This window comes from Agelaius tricolor, unplaced genomic scaffold (genome assembly GCF_023055355.1).
Source record: "Agelaius tricolor isolate 1412-34295 unplaced genomic scaffold, bAgeTri1.0.p SCAF_4, whole genome shotgun sequence".
Classification (NCBI taxonomy): domain Eukaryota; kingdom Metazoa; phylum Chordata; class Aves; order Passeriformes; family Icteridae; genus Agelaius; species Agelaius tricolor.
In genome coordinates, this window is record NW_027269264.1 from 6,085,854 (window position 1) to 6,106,742 (window position 20,889).

Here is a 20,889-nt window from a genome sequence, read left to right on the forward strand (position 1 = left end):
GGTTCTGTTGGGGACAAGCAGTACAAAATGCCTTGGAAAAAGCTGAGCTGTTACAATGCCTGAGCTCGCTAGATGGCCTCATACACTGCAGAGAACCTCTTCCTCCAGCACTCCCCTCTTGTAAATTCTGGTTATGCATGTGGTGGTAGGGACATTTTTATTATTATTTTCCCTTCTTTTTCTTTTACTATCTGGACCTGGATCGCTCTTTTTGATTCTTTGCTGCTATGGTAGACCTTTTTCTGTCTCCTGGGCCATGGCAGACGGTTTGTAGAGTAATTTCCAATTATCAAAGCAAGCCACACAGCATGCAGCAGGAATGGGAAGCAGAAAAGAAAGCTAGTATGTGACCTTCATAATAAAAATATACCATAATAGTGAAAGGTGGTGCAGGAGCACAAGCTTTAAGTTTGACATTTGGTGCCTTTCTGCAGTGCTCCCTGCATCCATGGATGTATATTTAACATGTCTGTCTGAAGGTTTGTTGTATTACACATCTTAGGGAAAAAAACTCTGCTAAACAAGTATTTCCTACATGGTGATGTGTGACTCCACAGAATCTTGTTGTAGGGAGAGGATGAGGGAGGGGTAAGGGGAAATGAGAAAAGATAAATAGGTGTGCAAAAGGTACTGGATATTTAGCAACCTGTCAGAAAAAGTTGCATTTGTCTGCAGTATTCTCTTGGTCTCCCTGGCCACTGTTTTTGAGAGCACTGCTATTGAGCAGGTGTTTACTACAGTACTGATTTCAGTGGTGGGAGTTTGAAACAGCAAGAAAAGAAGGGCTCAAACTCACAGTCAGATCAGCAGATTGCATCACCTAGATGAGCCATAATAATGGACTATGGCCCACCAGCAGCCCTCTGCAAATGTGGGGTAAAGCACAGCTTCAGCCACTTTCACTGGATATTTAGTGACCATATTCATCTGCTGGTTCTTGGCTGAGAGGTTGGCTGGACAAAATCCGACAGCTAGACTAATTTTTGGGTGAAAATTACCTATCCATGATTACCTACATCATGTGCACAGACATGATAAACTGAACATAGCTCTTCAGCTCTTCCCACCTTTTGCTGGTGTGCTGTTGGCAAAAACCATTCTCATCCTTTTCTGCATCTTTTTTCTACTTAATGTCGGACATTTTGACATTTGCAATAGTATTGACCTGTTCAAAAGCAGTTGGACCCCTCTGCTTTCTTTCCCAGCAGACTGTAGTACCTAGAAAACAGTGGCAAGGCAATCTGCCTAGTACCTTTGAAAACAATTTCTACTTTCTGTCTCAATGACACCCATCTGAGACAGTCATAGACAGAATGATAATGAGAGCTGTGCTTGGGCTTCAGGACCGGGCAGGAGCCATCCTCTGCAACACCTCCGAGCTCTTTGGAACAACCACGTACATGAGGGCAAGTATATTGTCCTGTCACTTTTAGGTTCAAATGTCAAGCCATCCAAAAGTAGCCTGAATCAGGCAGCTTCAGTTTCACCTTCTAAACTGGGGTTTGTGTCTTTTACAAAACAATCTGTGCAGAACTTTTTGAACTCAGCATAATGTCATTCACTTGTTTCCCAGCAGTTTTTTTAAGGACTTCTTGGCCTCGAGACTTTGGTACTTCCCAAAGACATATCAATGAAGAAGACAGAAGCATGTAATGCAGGAGGACTTTCTATTAAGAGGATTTCTTGATTTTGGTGCTATAAGTCCCAAACACATAACAGGAGGCACACAGTGGTGTGATGAGCAGAGACCGGAACAGTTCTGTAGCCAGAAGGCCACAAGACCACTCAGTGTGGATTTGGATCACAAGGGAGAAGCCAGAGATACTTAAAGGCACAGCTGCTTTGGGCACAAAGTGGCATCTTAACAGGGTCCTACTTGCCAGTCTTAAAATAGCATAAGGTGGAAATTATCAGCAGTCCTGTACCACTATCAGAAAATGTCTCTTTGTAACTGATTGCAATAGCTGGCATGAAAATGAGAAGCAGGCAGAAAAAAAAAATTAAGGAGGGTGGAATGAAATGGTGACGTGGATGTTCCACACCACAAATGAGGCATAATTTGTTAGAGGAGGGCATGACCAGAAAACCCACAGCTCCCTCAGGGACTGTTCTGCTGACAGGAGCTTGCACACTGCATGCAGAGTGTATACCAAGGCAGTTGCCAACAGCAGACCTGAGAACTGCAGGCAGAGCCAGGGAGCTCAGCCACAAGTGAGGCCAATTACAAATGAGGGAGAAATAATTTAGACAGTTGGTGGTGTCCATCTGGCACTTAGTGACTAACCAGCCAGCCCTTTGGCCAGTCATCTTGACAGCCTGCACTTCCAACTGCCCTTGTCTGGTGGTAGACATACCGCAGTCAATAGCATTCCAGCACCCAGAACATTGTTGTTGTTCTCAGTTTTTATGCCATATTTCAAATAAGGCCTTTTTAGTTTGATTTTATTTTCAGTCTGTCCATTCCAAAGCACCAGAACAATTTTCCTAATTTTGAGCTGTCACATTAATGTGATTACTCTTTAAGTTTTGAGTTAGAGATACACTTCAACATCGGCTTACATCCAAGTGTTCATCTATTCAAAGCACTGGAACTACATACACACCTACAGTTTGATACCTATTGTTTAAATTCAAGGCTTTGAATACTGCTCTTTCACCTACTGCCTGATTGCTTCAATTATAAATGTTCATAGATAATGAATGTTCAAACAATAAAGCTGGAGAAGTGTTCATAACTATACACCAATTGGCATGGATATCACAGGAGACAAGCTTTTAAGAGCTTTTCCACTCTTAAGCTGTTTTTGTATATCTTCAATGGCACCTACAGATATCTCCTGCAACCTGCAACTGGTCAGTAATTTCTTAACTTCCCATGTCCTGAGTGTGTGCACTCTTGCCTGTATGAAGTAAACTGGGAAATGGGCCCCAGCCTTCCCAATACTATGGACATCTGTGAAATCTTTGCCCTTGTTCTCATGTTTTAGACAAAGCAAATTAAAATGATCTGTTAGTGCTGTAAAGCAGATTTTTGCAATGGTCTCATATTTATTATTACCCATTCTTACAAGAAATTAGTTTACTTGAGTGCCTTGTTCAAATACCAATGTAAAAAGCATAGTAGGCACAGAAAAGAGAAAAGGGGGTCAATTGTACATGTAAGACCAAGAATGTTCATGGTTTTGCTAAAACTCAGCAGAGGTTTTCTCCTGTCCAGGATCCCTGGAGCATGAGGAAGACTGAGCATGAGGAAGACTGAGAGACTCAAAACCAGACCAAATTAACCACTTAGACTTTAGGAAATCCCTGCAAAATTTTAGCCTCTTTTCTCAAGTTGCATAGCAGAAATTTCCAGAGATGTGACATGGGCCATCTCCCTTTGCTAGCCCATCCCTCAATACCATCATTCCAAGCACAGAGATGGTTTACACAGTCAAGAAGACCTGTATGAGAGAGGTTCATCATAGTCCTGGGATTCACTGAAACCACAGGAAGTGTGCTAGCTTCTCATGACTAGCTAGCCCTGGGATCACAGCCAGAAGCCCATCAGGCTATACTTGGCTTTCTTTGGCTCGCTGCAGAAAGGATAATGAACCAACTGCAAAGCAATTTATTAGGAAGTAGGGGGTTACCATACTGTTAGGTGCTTTGAAGTTCTCTTCTTTGATATTTACCCTTAGAAAGGCAGTCCTGTGCCATCTCCCTGCTATGATCAGCTTGAGGTCAGCCATCAAAACACAGACCCTGGCACAGTTCTAGAAGTTCTCTTAAAAAGAAAGATTTATAACCCTTTTAAAACCCATCCCATTCTACAGATACTCTACTGGCTGCTTTTTGTGCCACTGAACCAAATCAGCCCAGATGTCTGCGTTATCCTGATTCTGAAGCTCTGCAGCTCTTGGGAAGTCCGGGGTCAAGAATTTCACCCCTCTGAGACCCACGCAGGCAGGAAGTCATCAGCTGACTCCTACCACAAACATGCAGCACAAAGTCAAGGCAAACTTTTCAACATTCCACTGTTAAAACTGTATTTCATTCCAAGTTTTCATGAGCCAGCAAGGGGGACTAGAAAAGCATTGTCACATTATTAAACATGATCTCCTTTTTTTTTTTAATTTGAGCTCCAGTACTGTGAAGGTTCAGATAGCAATGACTCAGGTCTGGCTGATGTTAGGTAATGTGGAACACAGGGCTGGAAAAGGAAGGCTCATGTAAGATCAAAGCAATTATTCCCACCCATTTCTTCATTCACACAGCTCTGTAGCTGGCTCTATTCACCACTACAGTTCAGCAATAACATCACACTTCCAGGGATCTCTCTGCAGATTTATAGATGCTGTCCAAGAACAAACGCAGTCTTACAATCTGTCCACAGCACAGCAAGTTGTCTTAGATTGTACATGAAATCCAAAGATGTGCTCATGATTACCTGACCAGTTGGGATGTTATAGGAACTGGTAAGCTGTGATTTCCAGTTGAGGTTGAAACAGCACCCAAAGGAGTGCAGCATCCAGGTCTTTTGTCCTTCATGCTGCAGGTAGATACTTGTGAGAGGCATCTGAAATAAAAAAATAATCACAAGCTTCAGAGAGTTAAAAAATGAGATACAGGCATTGTGTGTGAAGGCCTGGATACCTCTTCTTGTCCTCTAGTGGTGTGGTGGCGTTAGATCATTGCAGATGAAATCCTGCATCCTTGGAAAGTGAAAGCCAGGCTCTGTGTGACTGAGATAAAACTAGGGCCATTCATGTTCAGCATATAGTCAGTATTTCCACAGCTTTCTATATAGATCCCAGGATGCTGTGGACTTGCTGCTTTCACCTATTCACCCATCTTCTCCTTCACCAGGGGTGGTAAGCAATGTCTTGAGCTGGAATTCATTCATCATTTTATGGTATGATTTCATTCTTGCCCAGCTGAGAACAGCCAATGGGAAAAGGAACTGTGCTTTGCACATTGAGATGGAGTTACTGCCACAGGTCCACCTTCCCTGACCTTGTATGCCAGAAATTAGTGGTGGGAGTCTGTGAAAGGAATGGCATAGAGCTCTCCATGTGCCCAAGAGGACCGGAGGCCTCCCCTGCCGGTAGTAGCAGCACCACCCACCAGCCCAGTGAACACTCAAAGAAAATGACAAGAACAATAGCAGGAAATGTCTAAGGGTGGAAACAACAAACCAAACACAGTCCAAGTTTCTGGGGGCTTCCTGATTGGCTTGATTTGCCTCAACAGGAGCACTTTGGATAACCTTGGAGCCACCCCACCAGGGCAAAGCCTCTCCACAGTGAAGCTGTGTTTGTTCCAGTGGCTTTCTGGGACATGGGGATGTTTGCTACCTAGCACTAATTAATAAACAAGCACAACATAAAAGCCCTGAGGTAGATCAGATGGAGGAAGCAGGATCAGGATGGTGCAGTCATCATGCTCAGGGTGGCAGCAGCTTGATGCATCTCTCATTGCTCCCAGTGTAAAGTCCATCCATTCCCATGGGGCATGTTCCTTGCCTCACATCAGCCTTCACCCTGGAAAAATGAACTGTGAGTTCCTGTAAGTGGATGACAGCAGAGGACAGATTTGCAAAGCCCAGATCCAAGAAACTGTTTGTATCAAGAAACAAACAAAACAAGTTACAGCTCCTACTGGGTATTCCCCTTCCTTTTTCTGTCCCTATTGGCAAGCAGTGCAGGGGAATGGATCTGTGTATTTTTGAGGGTCATGTAATATGGGGAATTTTTAAAGGGACCTAATAAAGTTCAGTGCCTGATGCATACTGACTGTCAGCTGCACATACCATCTAGTTCCTTTGTCAAAGACTGCTGAGGGCATTTGCAGGTTGAGGCAGTCATGACTAAAGCACAGCACAAAAGGTAAGGAAAAGTATGTCCAAAAATGTCAAAGGGAGGCAGATGGGATCCCTGTCAGTTGCAGCTTTTTATGGTAGTTGTGCTTTAATAGCCACAGGACAGCAGAATAATCCCACCATTATAAAAGTTTAATTCGGTTTCCATTAATTTTCTGGGGTTCTTTTTCATTTTTAATACTGTTCTCAGACTAAATTCAGTCAATCACATGGTGTACCTCAGGTCAGAATGCTGGATGCTGGGCAATACTTTTTGCACCAACAAGTAAGCTTGTAAGCACCATTTTCCTTGAAACAGCCCTTTTAAGCCACCACAACAGGAAGCAAACTGATAATCCCTTGTTTGCACCAGAAGTCTGTTACACAGTCCATGCAGTTCTTAGCAGCAAATATGAGTCAAGTCAAACCAAAATCATGGAAATCTCACAGTGAATATAATTAATAATACCAGCTAAGGCATCTCCTGGGGATAAGCATGGACTGAAGTACAATTGAGCTCTATTGTATTGGCAAAATGTATTGGATCAAGATGGTGGAATGGAGGCAAAATTATTTGCTGGAGACTACAGCAAGTATACAAATAGATAGCCATGGCCCATGATTGCTGTTTTTGCCAACCCTGCTTTTCTAGTTAGTAACTGCAACATCTTTTCATTGCCATATAAAAGACTCACTTGCATGTGCTTCTATACTGCTAAATGTTAAACATGGTAGGGGCAGGGAGGGATTCCCAAATAGCTCAAAATGGGAATTCTTCTAGGACTGTAGTCCTCATTCCCTGCAATAGAAATCATGCTGCCACTGACTTTGGATGGAGGCAGTGCTCTGTCTAAACAGAAAAAAAGACTCAGCAGAAGTTTGAGTGGAAATAACCTCTGAAGGAATTTAAGAAAGAAAAGAAGGAGGGGAAGGGAGAGAAAGGGAAGGGGAGGTAGAAAGGAAAGGAGCCTGTAGCAGGAAAAAGTTTGTCCTTCACTCTAGGTGTGCTCTTGAGTTCTGCCAGGCACAACTCTTGTGCTATGGCCTTTGCCCCTGCCCTTCACTGCAGCAGTCCATGCTGAGAAGCACGACTCTGCAAGAATTGCTGTGCATGACCCTCGGCAGCTCCCTGCAAAGAACAGATGGAAGCACAGAGAGCACCTCCCCAGGTCTCACAGGCAGACAAAACAGATAGTTGAGGAAAAAGCTGCAGAGACCTGAGGTCCAGACAGAAGACAACATACCATCTCCAGCCCTAGCTAACAATGTTTCCTTTAAAACCAGTCTCCCATGTGTGCTGCTTTTCAATGCAGCACTGCCTGCACTCTGAGCTTGCAGAATTTTATGGCATTTCTGCTGTAGCCCCTTCAGAAATATGTCCCTAAGCACCACATCTACATGTCTTTTGAACTCTTCCAGAAGCAATGTGTGCACTATTCTGTGGTCAGCCTGTTCCAATGCTTGGCAGCCCTTTCAGTGAAGAATATTTTCCCTAATACCCTATCTAAATGTCCTCTGGCATAATATGAGGACATTTCCTCTTGCCTTGTCGCTTGTTACCTGGGAGAAGAGACTGATCTCCACTCTAACATCCTTTCAGGTGGTTGTATAGAGCAGTGAGGTCTTCCCTGAGCCTCCTTCTAGAGTCTTCCCCATCTTTGTTGCCCTTCTCTGGACATGTTCCAGCAACTCGATGTCTTTCTTGGAGTGAGGGGCTCAAAACTCAGCACAGGACTTGAGGTGCAGCCTCATCAGTGCCAAGGAGAGGGGGAGAGCCACTGCCCTGGGCCTGGGCCTGCTGTCCAGGATGCTATTAACAATGTTGGCTTTCTGGGCACACTGCTGGCTCACGTTCAGATGGCTGTTGACCAGGTGGGTTCAGATGGGTAGGTGACCAGTACCCAGTTTATTTTCTGCAGGGCATCTTTGCCATGTTCATGTTCTGTCCTGAGCACCCAATGAGCCTTAGCAGCTCATTTCTCATCTGACACTGTAAATCAGAGACAAAAGGCACATTCCCAGTTTGTACATGGGAAGCTGAAATCTCTTCAGAAAAAATACGTTGTCTTGTTTTTTTGTTTAATTTCCCTTCACTTAAAAAGCTGATGGAGATTTTCCAGGCCTCCTGCCTGTAAATGCTTTGAGGTAACTCAATGTGCATCTCCAGTGTATTAGTATGTACAGAATTTGCAGAAAAACATTCTCCTTCCTTGCAGCTTGCAGTGTGGTTACTGCATAAGGTCATGCATTAATTTTGGTTGTACATCTGCACTAACCTTGGGTAACTGCAGCAGCTAGCACTGGTGCACGATGGAAGAATGAGCACTCAGCCATCATCCCCCAATTGCTCTCCCTCTATTTCTTGGATCTCTCCCAAGATATAAATAACACAAACCACTGTACAGCTGAACTGCTGGCATCTGTTGCTGAACCTAAACGAATTTCCTGTGCATGGCTGCTACAAGCCAACAACAGGGCTGGCCACACCTGTGTTGCTTTTTAAGTCTCTGGGTGCATTCTGCTGTGTACAGGGACTCTGCTGGGGAAAATTGTGCTTGCAATCCTCCTTCATCTGGAACCACATCTTGCAACACAAGAAAATTTAATGACCAAAAGCCACACTGGTATGGTAGTCCCTTGCACTCTTGTGTGTTCTCAGACATCCCAGGACATCTGCCCTGGTGCTCGTCCTGCCAATTTTACTTGAAGCCATGGGAAAGCAAGCAGGTTCCTGCAGGATTCAGTGTCTTTCCTGAGTCGTTGTACCTTCACCTTTCAATTGCAAAGTACAGCATGTATCCTCTCTCAAACGGCTATTTTATCTTCCTTGCCTTTCTCCTGACATCCCAGTGAGTACCAAACAATTAACTGCAGATGATGCATCTCTGTATACTTGCAATGTAAGTCTGTCTGTTTTCTGATGTGACAACCTGTCTGTCTAGACACGAAGATCTGCATGTCTGGTTCGTGCAGGCCGAGCATTTTTTATCAGTTGTGGCTCTTACTTCGTTTGCCTTAATATTTTGGACACTGGCCTGTGAAGCTCCAGAGCCAGGAGGCCTGGATCTGGGAGGAAAGAAGAAAATGAGAGTAATGGTAAAGAGAAGAGAGAAAACCCAGCTTCACCAGGAAGAGCCTAAATAATCATTTTTCTCTTACCTGGCTGGGCCAAGAAACCAGAACATTTGTGCCATTTCTTTTAAATACAAGTGGTCCAGAGGCTGGATGACTCAGGAGCCAGATGCTACTAGAGAAGGTTAAGGTATCAGGGTGTTTACTCAACTGATCAGGGACTTGGTCAGATCTGCCAGGTTCTATATGTATCCTGGTCAGGAGCACAAACAGGAGCTTCCTGGTCCAAACACTGTTATAAGCACACAGAGAAAATAAGTAGACTCTGCTCTTTCACCTCTTTGATCACCGGCCCCTGGACTGGGTTCAGAACAGGTCTTTTTTTAAACTTTTTTCCCCCTCTGTTCCCAAAGGAGGGTCAAGCCATGTACTCCTCTGCTCTAAGGGCAAGCATCCAAGGCATGATTCACTGATTTCTAGTCAGTGATCTGCCATCTCCTGAGTCAGTGGGAAGTTTTTAAGGTTGCAGTCTCACCCAGGCTGGTCACATTTCTTTTCCAGAATACTGGAAGAACTGAGCTTAGAAAGATTTACACTGGTAAAAGTCCAAAAACAAGTGTGGGCTGTAAGTGCCATGAGGGCAAAAAGTTATGTGCTACAGTGATATGAGGAAATCATACCAGGCTGAGATAGCATTTTAAGAAGAGAAAGTTAGAGGAAGAGCCACACCAGAGTGCTGAGGGTTCCCATATTTGAGAGATTTAATGCTGTATCAGGCAAACCTGATTGGCAAAGTTAATATGCAAACATTGTTAATTTGGCAAGGAAAGGGGCTCAACTGTACAACTTCTTCAATTCCAGGTCAAAAAATTTGCATTACATTAAGTCTTCTACATCCAGAGCAGGCAACATTGTAGTAGTTAAATCAAAGTAATGGTTGTTGTGTTTTCCACCTCATCCTGCTTAGCTCAAGAAGTCCTGTGGCCAATGCTTGACTTGCTCACCTTGGTTTCACTAGCATGGTTTAACTTCATCCTACACTAGGCAGATGCAGAATATCATTATACTGCTCTCTCTCTCTGTGTGTGTATACACATTTACTTCAGATAGCCAAGTGAATTGTGGAGTTTTACTTCTCAAGTTCCTCAGGTGGTACTGGGATGCAGTTTTTTCCAGGTGGAGGGCTTTTCCCATTGTTTCTCTTCTCCTGTGTTCCGCAAAATTGATGTGGACTACCAGAGCAATTCATTCAGCATCATGCCTGAATCTCATATCCAAGCCCTGGTTGGCAATGAGGGATTCCCAGTTTTTCAAGTCATGGAGGTTTTGCCTTTTCAAAGATGTTAATTAGGTTTGCGGTTCTTGAATTTCAGCTGCACTCTGTAAACAACAGCCTGTTCAAATTCGTAAGATACGCCCTGCCAGCTTTCCTCTTTGAAAGTGAGCTGTTCAAAAAAGGATGAGCACTGCAAAAAGACGAAACTAAGAGGCATTGAATAACTCAACTCTGAAATCCCATTTCAGCCTGCAACAGATCTTAAATCAAGCAGCTTTTTGCCATCAGCACTGGCTGTGTGTTGATACAGAGAGACATCCACAAATGCTCCTATTGGCTTCAGCAACAACTGCTGCTGTTTGCTAAGAAAACTAAGCCAACGTGGAAAATAATCTGAAGATTATTCAGTGATTTTACCCCTCCCCTACAGTAGACAAAGGGTACTGTTCACAGCATGCTGGCTTACAGACAGGTTGCTGGTGCTTGACAGTTGATACAGGTAATAGGAAGTTTGTCAAGGGCTGAAGTGCTGGACTAGGATCCAGTTATGTTGGTTTAAAAGACTTACATATCTTTCAGGGGCACCCTTTGCCCTTGCAAGTTCATTTTCCAAAGTTGTTCTGAACCTGGGTAAGCTAACAGGTACCCTGCTGCCCCTAAAAGAAATGGGAATGAGAGGCCCATGGAGCGGAACATTTTTGCCAGTGAACTTTTGCAGAAGGCACTGTACTTCCAGGATGATGAACCTTACATGCGAAGTTTCAGTTTCTGGTTTTGCTGTGTGATCAAAAGATACCTGAAGGCAAAATCCAAAGGTACAGAAAGAATGTAGAGATCAGTTTCATCCATTCAGGCAAGGACAATTATCCCTAAACTTGGTGTTTAATTCTCTGTTCAATGAATATCAGAGGTTTGTTGCAGTGTTCTGCTTATGACTATGCCATTTTAATACTGGCTATAACACCTAATGATGTTCAGCTCTGAGAGACCTGATACTAATTACTGTCTTATTTGTGGCTTTTATATCAATTTGATTTATGGTATCAGTCAAGCAATAGCAAAATAATCAGTTAAAGTTGAACCATCCCCCCCTCCACATATGCATCCATCACCTTTTCCCTTCAAGTGTTTACTGTGATTAGGTCTTTCCTGTTTTTCTCTTAAGTTCTGAATACTTGTATACTTTCCCTGTTGGTCCTGATGAATGTTCTTTTTTACATTGACATGCCAGTGTGTATGCTGCAGACATAATTTTTATTACATTTCTGCTTTCACTGCAGAAATTGCATAAGTATTTCTCAGGTACAACTCCAAATGCATAGTTAGCACAGCCTAAGGAATCTAGTCCATAAACCTGCAGCTGTTTTCCCTGTTTATAATGCTGTTACTCTCCTACCCTGAAAAACAAAACACTGCTAAGCCAAATGTAGATATCCCTAGAAGTCTGTGTTTGCCAGAGTTAATTAGCTGGATAGAGAAGGCTGTTTTCTTCAGGCATGGTTCTGCTGACTTAGGATTTGTGTGTTCAAATCAGTGTGACTCTGCATCAGCATCTGCATTCATTCTGTGAATGCCGCACAGAACCATGCTCAGGGTCTCTCCTGGGGTCGAGGAAAGGCTTCTCGGACAGAACAGCCTCTGCTTTTAGCAAAGAGGAAAATGATAGGCCAGGTTTGTGGGTTTCAACATCTCAATGTGGGAAACAGAAGAAACAGAGGAAATCCTTCACCTGAGAAAGTGCATTCAGCACCTTCAGAGCACAAAGCAGAGTCCTGTATCCAAGTGCACAATGTTTGCTGGTTATTGATTGCTAAATGTAAATGCACATGTGCACATACAACAGGTCCAAACCTTGCCTTCTGCCTCTTCACCTCTTAGATCTCCCTGCTTAACTTCTCTTACTGTCACTTAAAGTATAGTATTCTGTCCTACCTAACAGCTCTTGTGGTCTATATCCCTGCATCTGTTCAGGAGAACTCATATGCTGTTTCTGCCTCTGGTCTTCTCAGAAGCTGTCCTGGCTGCCTTGTCCACTCTCATGTAGTGCCCCTTTATTAATCTGGTACATCTCCTTCCCTTGCAGTACTGTAAGGTTCTGGTCTGAATTTTGTAGGTCTTGGTAGCAACAGTCTAGAAGAGAAGGCCTGAAAGTAGCCTTATAATATATTTTTCCCCCATTGTTCAGGAGTTTCAAGACCCAACTGGAAAAAGCCATGATCATCATGGCCGGATCACAGCTGGCTCTGCTTTGAATAGGAGGTTGGGCTAGAGACCTCCCAAAGTCGTTTACAGCCTTTATTATCCTAGAAGCCTGTAGTCTTACTAGCTGAGGAATCTGGGTTGCTCACATGACGGCAAAATGCACTGTCCAAAAGACAGCATCCTTTCAGCTGTTTGTGGTTCCTTCTTCTTCAAAGCAGGGCAGCACTGTTAACATGAGAAGGAAGGTCACTTGGCTTCCTAGCTTATACAAACAGTCCCCCCTGAAAATCCTCTTACACTCTTAGATGCTTATGGCAGCCATCCATTAGAGAAAGCTGCAGGACAGACAAACAGCAAGGCAGGTTTGGCTTTCTGACTGACAAAATTTCCCATTTGCTTCTGTGATATTTGGGAAAATAGGACTCCAATAAAATCACTGAAACAAAACATGACTTGCCCATGCCACAGCAACCCCAGACCCTCTGACCCAATTTCTTCTTAGAGAAACAATTTAACAAATCTCAGTCATCAGCTAGCTGCCTGGGCCAATGAAGCAGAAATACTAACAGTCTGTTTTATCTTCTGCCTTATCTGAATCTGCATTTTCCTTCTTAATTTTCTTCCCTAAAACACTTCAGATATTGCAGTTGTTTATGTAACTGGCCATCTTTCAAAGGCCAGCCCAAAATCTGCTAAGTCTGCTAAGGAACAAGGGAATTACAGAGTTTCCTTGCCAGGTGTCAAATGACAATTAAGGCATATCCTTTTTAAACTGGGCTAGAAGAAAAGGACATTCCTTGATATTTAACGGGTTTACACAGGAAGAATGTAATGTCTTTGTATAGATATGTATGTGCACATGTGCACTCTGAATTAATTTATTACTCCATTATACAACATGTTGCTCAAAACAGATGTCATAGTAGTGCATTTATTTTTCAGACCAAATTCACGTGACTCTTTTGTGTGTTACTATCAAAAAATCAGGCACTTCTCCTTACCATTGAGCAATTCTGATTATATGAGGCTCACTAAAAAAGTAAACAATGCAAAACAACCTTCAGTTTGCATGATTTAAATTTTTGCGTTGCTGGACCATATGTCAAAAGACAGCCCAAATAAGTGGTGAGGACTCTACATTCAAATTTTTCAGGGAGCTCTGTGGTACCCAAGTGGTTACTAAAGAATATATACAACATATACTAAGAATATATACAGTATATACTAAAGAATATATACAACAGTTCACATAGAAATTCTGACCCTGAGTATTTATGTTACCTCAGCAGGGGTGGCTCAACCCTTAGGCCTAGAGAGCACAAATTAGTGTCAAATAAATTTAGCAATAATGTAAAAAGCAACCTCCTGTGGGTACCAAAGTCTGGTATATGACCCCTGTGCTATGTAACAGGTATATTCTCATGAATTATCTATATTTTTCCTGTACTTTTCTTCATTCTATATAGAGCCTTGGTGACTCTCAGTCTGCCTGTACTGATTTCATTGAGGAAAAGGCAATTTGCCTTGATAGGATGAGTTTTATGCATTCTTCAGAGCAACACAGAAGTTCTCTCTTTCTAACAGCTTCATCCATGTTTCTAAATCCTGGTAGCTCTGTCTCCATCTTTTTCCTCTTCAGCAAGTTGTTGTCATTATCACTTCTAAAAGAAAGTAAAGAAGGGATTCAGGAGAAAAAGCAAACAAACAAACAAAGAAAAAAAAACAAAAAAAATGAGAACAAAAATCAGAACAACTAGATGTCTTGTCAAAACAGTAACATAATGTCTCATCTGCCCAACTCATTTTAATGGTGAGGGTAGGCTGGCACAAAGGAAGCAGAAACTGAGGAAGAGAACCAGGAGGGGAAAAGCAAAAGAGCAAGCAGTCAGAAAGTAAGATAACAGAGATGGTATCAGTTGCTATCTGTGCATGTCCAAGTGCACATGTGCATGTGTTAAAAGCAAACTTTCTCTGCAAGACCAAACAATTAATGACCTTCTCCAATCTGAGCTGGTGTACAAAAAATTAGTGACTTATGATGACCCCAAATTACAAGGAGTTTACTTGCTTATAACCATGCATCAAATGAGTTACTGCATATACTCAGTTTTCATTGTCATAATTTACTAACTAATGTCCACTTCATTTGGAAAAAAAAAAAAAGGGCTTCTTTCCTCTCCCTGTATTTTATTGTTGCTGACTTCTACACACTCCCATTTTTTGGTTTCTTTCCACATAAAATAGCAAGCAAAATGTACTAGTTTACAGAATATGCATCCTGAAAATGCTGCTTGCTTAGTGATTCACAGGGGAAGAACTGAAATACACCAGTAAACCCTGACTTACTCAGCCACACAATTTGCTTTCACCAGTCAGCACAGCAGAATATTTCAAATGTCTTTATCAGCAATGTACAAATGTATGTGAATCTACAAATCCTTCCAAAGGATAGAGAAGGAAAAGAGGGCAACCTAGCTGGGGACTTCCAAGTTCTTGATTTCAGCAAGAGTGTGGCAAATGCCTGACCTGAGTGACAAATTAATTTTTTACTTCACCAGGTATTTTAAAAAATCAAGATAAAAAAGTCAATATAGAAGAGGATATTTTGAAAAATTTCATCCTAAATTACAACGTGAGGGGAATATCCATCCTGGATCGACCTGTTCCATTGCAGCAGAACAAAATACTTAGTTACTTTTTTTTTTATATTTTATGTTTTGTATTATTTTGGAGGAAAGATGAAATGGATTGAAGCAGTACTTTTCAACAGTTCATTTTTAAATTATTGCAATTAAGCCATTTCAACTTAGTGATTGAGGGTGTTACATTTAATGGCAGTTCAGCAAATCACCATGACTCTGAGACTCTTAAGTATTTGTACACTTTAGGAGAATAAAATCTGCCTTTTTCCATCTGCAACAACTTGAGCCTCTAATACCTTTCCTTCCCTCTAATGAAAAGCATTATCAGTAAGTGCCACAAATCTTTCATCATCATACAATTAAAAAGTGAGAAAAAATTTCCCAAGTGAGTGCCTAAAGTTAGAGCCCTGCATCTATATTTAAACACAAGAATTTCATAAGAAACTGAACCTGTCAGATCTGTCAAAGAAGCAATTCCTCCTTCTCTCCTCTCTACATCATCTTCTCCATGCTTTCTGCCTTGTGATTGAACAAGCATTAGTGGAGTCCTGAGCTGATCAAGGCTGGAAAAGAGCAAAAATGTGTCCTTTTGTGTGGATCAGTATCCTGATCCTTCATTTGAAAAGTGATGGCAGAAAGGCAGGAACAAGCAGCCATGGGTAAGGAAAGTACTGGGTGGTGCTGGTATGTCCCATTCAGGGAAATAAGGTTCAACAATCTATAAGCAGCTACAGATCTTTTGGTGGACAAAGGAAGTTTTAGATAACTATCCCTGTCCAAATGTATTCATCTTGGCTTATTTTATATATATTTTTTTAAATTTTTTTTCAAAAGTGAGAAAACAAAAACAGTGGCACACATGAAAGGAGGAGAGTGGAAGGAAAGAGGGAATATTCCTGCATCTGCATAAATCATGTCAATTAAAGGAGGTTTGAGTTAAAGTAATGGAGAATCTAAGCTCTCTAAAAACATGTTCCAAATCATAATCAACTCATCTTAACGTATGAGGTCTCAGCTGCTAAGTCTTGACAAGAGAAATGAGAGTGCTGAGTGTTTACTGCCTAGCAGAGTACATTTATTTTCTAAACTGTATATGTATTTTATTACACAAAGTCTCTAGGACCCCAGTGTCATGCAGTAATAGTAAAAAGCACAGATAGCTATCCCAAAGGAGAGTTGGCAAAATATGGGTTCAAGAGAAACTCCTACCTCAACTGGTTGACTGCCAGTTTCCAAAAACTATTTGCAGTTTCATTGTCTGGTGTATAGAAACATTAGAATCCACTTATTCATATAACTATGAATATGCTACTGCATATTCATAGTTATATCCTGCACTGTGATTTCGAAAATGAAAGTAAAAATCAGAGATGTTACGGGAATTGGAGTGTAGGAATACTGAAGTATATTTTTAGTTCATCTGTATATGCTTTTGCAGAAGTGGATAAGATAATCACTGTTTTTCCTGTAAATAGATCTGTTTGTTTTACAAATAATTCATGGGTCCTTCATGTGTTAGGAAATCAGTTGTGAATAATAAGAGACAAAGTTGTTTTTGATGACATTTGAAATGCCAGTAAATATCTAGAAAACTCTCTCTCATTTTAAACTAATTTTTTTTTTTTATTTTTGTGTGTATGTGCATGTCTGTATGTCTTCTACAGACTGGAACAAGAAATACAGAAATTAGAAAGTGAAGAATCACAAATATCTGCCAAAGAACAAATAATTTTGGAGAAACTAAAGGAGACTGAGAAATCCTTTGACAACTTGCAAAAGGTATTTTAAAAAAAAAGAAAAAGACACTTGGGCACAGATTGAAACCGAAGTGTACTCTTAGCTCTATTTGGAAGCAGTAGTTATAATTAATGCACTTAAGGAAAGATTTAGGGCAGTTGCAGAGCACCTAGCTTAAACCACTATGAGCAAGACTAGAAAAGACACAGTGGCATCAGATCTATTCTGTTTGGGTTTTTTGGGTTCTCCCTTGCATCCCAGCTTTTTTTGAAGAGGGATTTCAGAGGCTATCTCCCTATCAGAAGGGAACCCACATGAGGTTTAAGGGGGCTTTCAGCCCCCCTTAAAGATATCAGGAGGATCCTGAGACTGTTTAAAACTTCCCTGCTCTCATGGCATCCAGAGACAGTAGCATTTGCCAAAAATACCACTTCAAAACATTACAGCCTGCAACAAGAAGCAGAGCTCTTCATCTAGTTGCACCCTGTCCCCCTCCTTCAGTCTATGATGGCACCTAAATCCAAGGAGCAGCAATCACAGATACCCATTTAAAATTTCCAAAGAACCATAGAAGTAAGCCTAGCATAAAAATAAGATGTAAAGCAAATTAAACCCAAAATATTAAAGGTTTAACCAAATATCCTATTTTTTCCCTTCACAGAGTTTCTCCCACCAGGATGGTGGTAAGTGCCTTTTTATTATTTTATAGCTTTGGGTTTAACACAAGTTGTTACTATAGCTTTGCTGCAAAGGTTTAAAGACTGGGTTTGTTTCCTTCATTGTGTGTTTCTGATTTCTTGCTAGAGCCATTACCTTTTCCTTTGGTATTTCTATAATGCAAGCACAAACGTCACTGTTGTGGTAAAACAGTATTGCTTTGGCAGAGTTCCACCTCTTCTTATGCTCACACAAAGGGAAAGAACAGCATGAATAACTTAAAGCAGACATCATACAATTTCTGTGTTACTGTCCCCTTTCAGCACATGATAGCTCTGCACTTTAGACTCCTTCTCACCTCTCTGTGGTCAATCTTCTTGTTGTATGTGCTCATGCTCTGTTCATAACCAGCTAAATTATATGAGGACTATTCCTAATACAGAGGAACAACTATCAAAAACAGATTATTTCACTGATGAGCAATATTCTCCACATGATGATTCTTGCAGAAGGAAAACCTCACTTGGTTGGATGAGAATGAAGTAATCCCTAACTTATTAACTCAGTGTCATACAAAGTGTGATCTATACAAAGTGTAGCTATAAATTTAGGTGTCTGAGTAAACAAATAATAGGCATGGTTCCCAGGAAGCTGGAGAGACCTTTGTAGTGCCACCCCAGGATCCTTAGGACCCTGGAAGGATGTCATGCTAAGGCATCTGCAGATAATATGAGCACCAGATTCTCATTCTCAGTACATGTCTTTGAACTGACAAAATAATGAGGTTAAGACTATCTCCTCCAGCTGCTGTCAACTGTATTGTGAATGTAGATGAGGAACGTGTAGGATGATCCCAACATGAAAACAATGGGATACAATGGAAGTTACGATGTAGTATTTGAGTTGACTTGGAGCTGTCTTTCCAGGTGATTATTATTACTTACTAAAGAGGGCACTTTTTTTAAGTCAAAGACCTAGTTCAGAAATTTTTGCTCCTGCTAGCAATATAATCCAAGATTTTTGTTCTATGCTATTGTAAAAAAAAAAATCCCAGATAGTATGTTCCATTGTAACAACTTACTCTTCCTTCTCTCTGAAGGATTTGAATTTGGCTACCACAAAATGGTAATTGCAAATATTTTGTACCTATGCAGGGTTACACCATGGTCATTAGTAAGATCCTTAATTAGGAGCAGTGCCTGCAGGAATTAGCAACCAGGTGCTCAGGAGTTTCTATGACTCCTGCAAGGTGCAGTCTGCATCTTCATGTGTCTTTAATAGCAAAGGAACCAAAGGAAGCCCCAGCTAACAATTATGAAGTGGTAGTTTCCCTGAAGGTATGTAGCAATGTAGTATTTCATTAGGTTCAAAAGGAGCCCTCATGCTCTCCAGATTTTGCCTGCTTTCAGTAGATCCCTTCCTGACAGACTGAGCCAGAATTAAGGACAGCTGGTAATTTCTGAAAGGTAACAAAGAACTTCAAAATATGCCAGAGTGAAGAGAGCAATTCGTGCAAGCAAATAGAGCAGGGGGTTACAACTAAGTGAACCACTGCCTCCTCTCCTCTCCTCTCCTCTCCTCTCCTCTCCTCTCCTCTCCTCTCCTCTCCTCTCCTCTCCTCTCCTCTCCTCTCCTCTCCTCTCCTCTCCTCTCCTCTCCTCTCCTCTCCTCTCCTCTCCTCTCCTCTCCTCTCCTCCCCTCCCCTCCCCTCCCCTCCCCTCCCCTCTCCTCCAGAGGAAAAAGGTAGGAGCCACTGGATAACCCAGGAAGGCTGTGTAAAACACAGACACAAACCGACAATGACCTGTTTGGGCAATTTCTTCAGCTGCTGCCAGATCATGAAAGACTCCCAAGTCCACACATCTTATGTTTGTTTATTCTGTGTCCCTTTATTGTAAATGCAGTGACAGTACAAACAGTTTTTTAATCTCACTATTGTGTTCCTGTGTATAATTTTGTGGTGACAGAGATTTTGAGTGTGCAGGAAGCACTACTAGAAGATGTTCAGAGCCCAGAGAGGTCCAAGCAAAGGCTATAAGGGACGGGAAGAAGTGGTGGTGAGCACCAGTGACTGATCAGATGATGCTCTGTGTCCTTCACAGATTTCATAGGGAAAAAAAAGCTGTGTTTGGCAGTGAGAATCTCTGAGCTTGAAATCATCCAGGCACAATTAACACAAATTCTACATTTTCCAGGGTAGAAACACACTGCCTTCGAAAATCACTGTGTAAGAGAAAGTAGAGCAGAAATGCTGAGGCTGGGAGCTGTGGCCCCGTCACCTTCAGTTATGACTGTAGTGGCTTGCAGCTGACAAGCTCTCCATTAAGCAAGGTCTGAGATGATGCTAGGCATTACATCATTTGTTGGTGCTCAGGTCTGCAGTCAAAACTAGGCATGCTGCAGTGCTATGCTGCATGCACATCATGAACAAATGGAAAGGAGAGAGCTCTTGCTCCATGTGTAGATGTTTATTTCTCAGTGTATATATAAAATAAAAGGCACATGAAGATCTGATATAACTCCCTTGTCTGCTGAATTTGCCTTAGAGGTAAATGTATCCTCTGCAATATTTGGCTGTTTGTATGCAAACTATTTGTTACTACTTCAGCCAACATACAGAAGCCACAATTACATTAATTGGACAGTTTGCACAAGCCTCTGTTTGAATTTTGTATGTATTAGCATATATTTGGCCAAGAAGTGGTCTAGGAAACCTGACCAGAATTATTTAGTAACCAGAACATTGTTCAGAGACTCTTCTGGTTTTCTGTCCTCTGATCCTGACAAGCTGTGCAGCCCAAGAGCAAAACAGACCAGTGTGCCCTCAGAGGAGTCAAGTACAGCTCTTTGAAGAGTTCTTTCCACATGTCCTGTAGAAATTAATCAGCAATTGACTTTCAGTTGTAGGCTTTTGATAACTTTTAAATTCAGTCTCCATCAAGAGCTGCCACAATTACAGCTCCTCTAGCTACCTGAGTAAAAACCATTTATCACCACCCTTGGAGTGTGACATGTGAGTCAATTTCCTACCCATCTCACACATGAGTCTTGGCCAGGAGAGTAGTGTGGGAAACAGTGTCAAAAGCTTTGCTGAAGTCTAAATAAACATCATCCACTGCTGTCCCCATGTCAATAGAAGATGTTATTATGTTGTAGAAGGTAATTAGTTTAGTCTGTCATGATTTGTCCTTGGTAAATCCATTATGGCTTTTCCCAATCATCTGCTTTGTTTGGTTTGTAACAGTTTCTAGGACGACTCATTCTGTCACTTGCCATGGGGACAAAGCATTGTGCCTCCAGTTTCCTGAGTCCTCTTTTGGTCCATTTCTGCGGTATGACATTTTTGTCTCTTCTAGTCATCAGGGACATCCACTGAACTCTGTATCTTTCAAATATTATAGACAGTCTCCTTACAAAAATGTCAGGCATTTTCTCAATACTCTTGGATGTGGATTTATGGACAA

General features: G+C 41.7%; 1 protein-coding gene across 5 annotated transcripts in view; it reads left to right on the forward strand.

Annotated features, from left to right (window-relative positions):
- The window catches only part of PALM2AKAP2 (PALM2 and AKAP2 fusion), a 267,192-nt gene that overhangs the window by 93,513 nt on the left and 152,790 nt on the right, over positions 1-20,889 (forward strand). For all 5 annotated transcript variants that reach the window (XM_071424436.1, XM_071424440.1, XM_071424433.1 and 2 more), the window contains 2 exons: positions 16,696-16,810; positions 17,430-17,451. In XM_071424436.1, the coding sequence (XP_071280537.1) occupies positions 16,696-16,810; positions 17,430-17,451 (137 nt within the window). The remainder of the gene's footprint in view (positions 1-16,695; positions 16,811-17,429; positions 17,452-20,889) is intronic.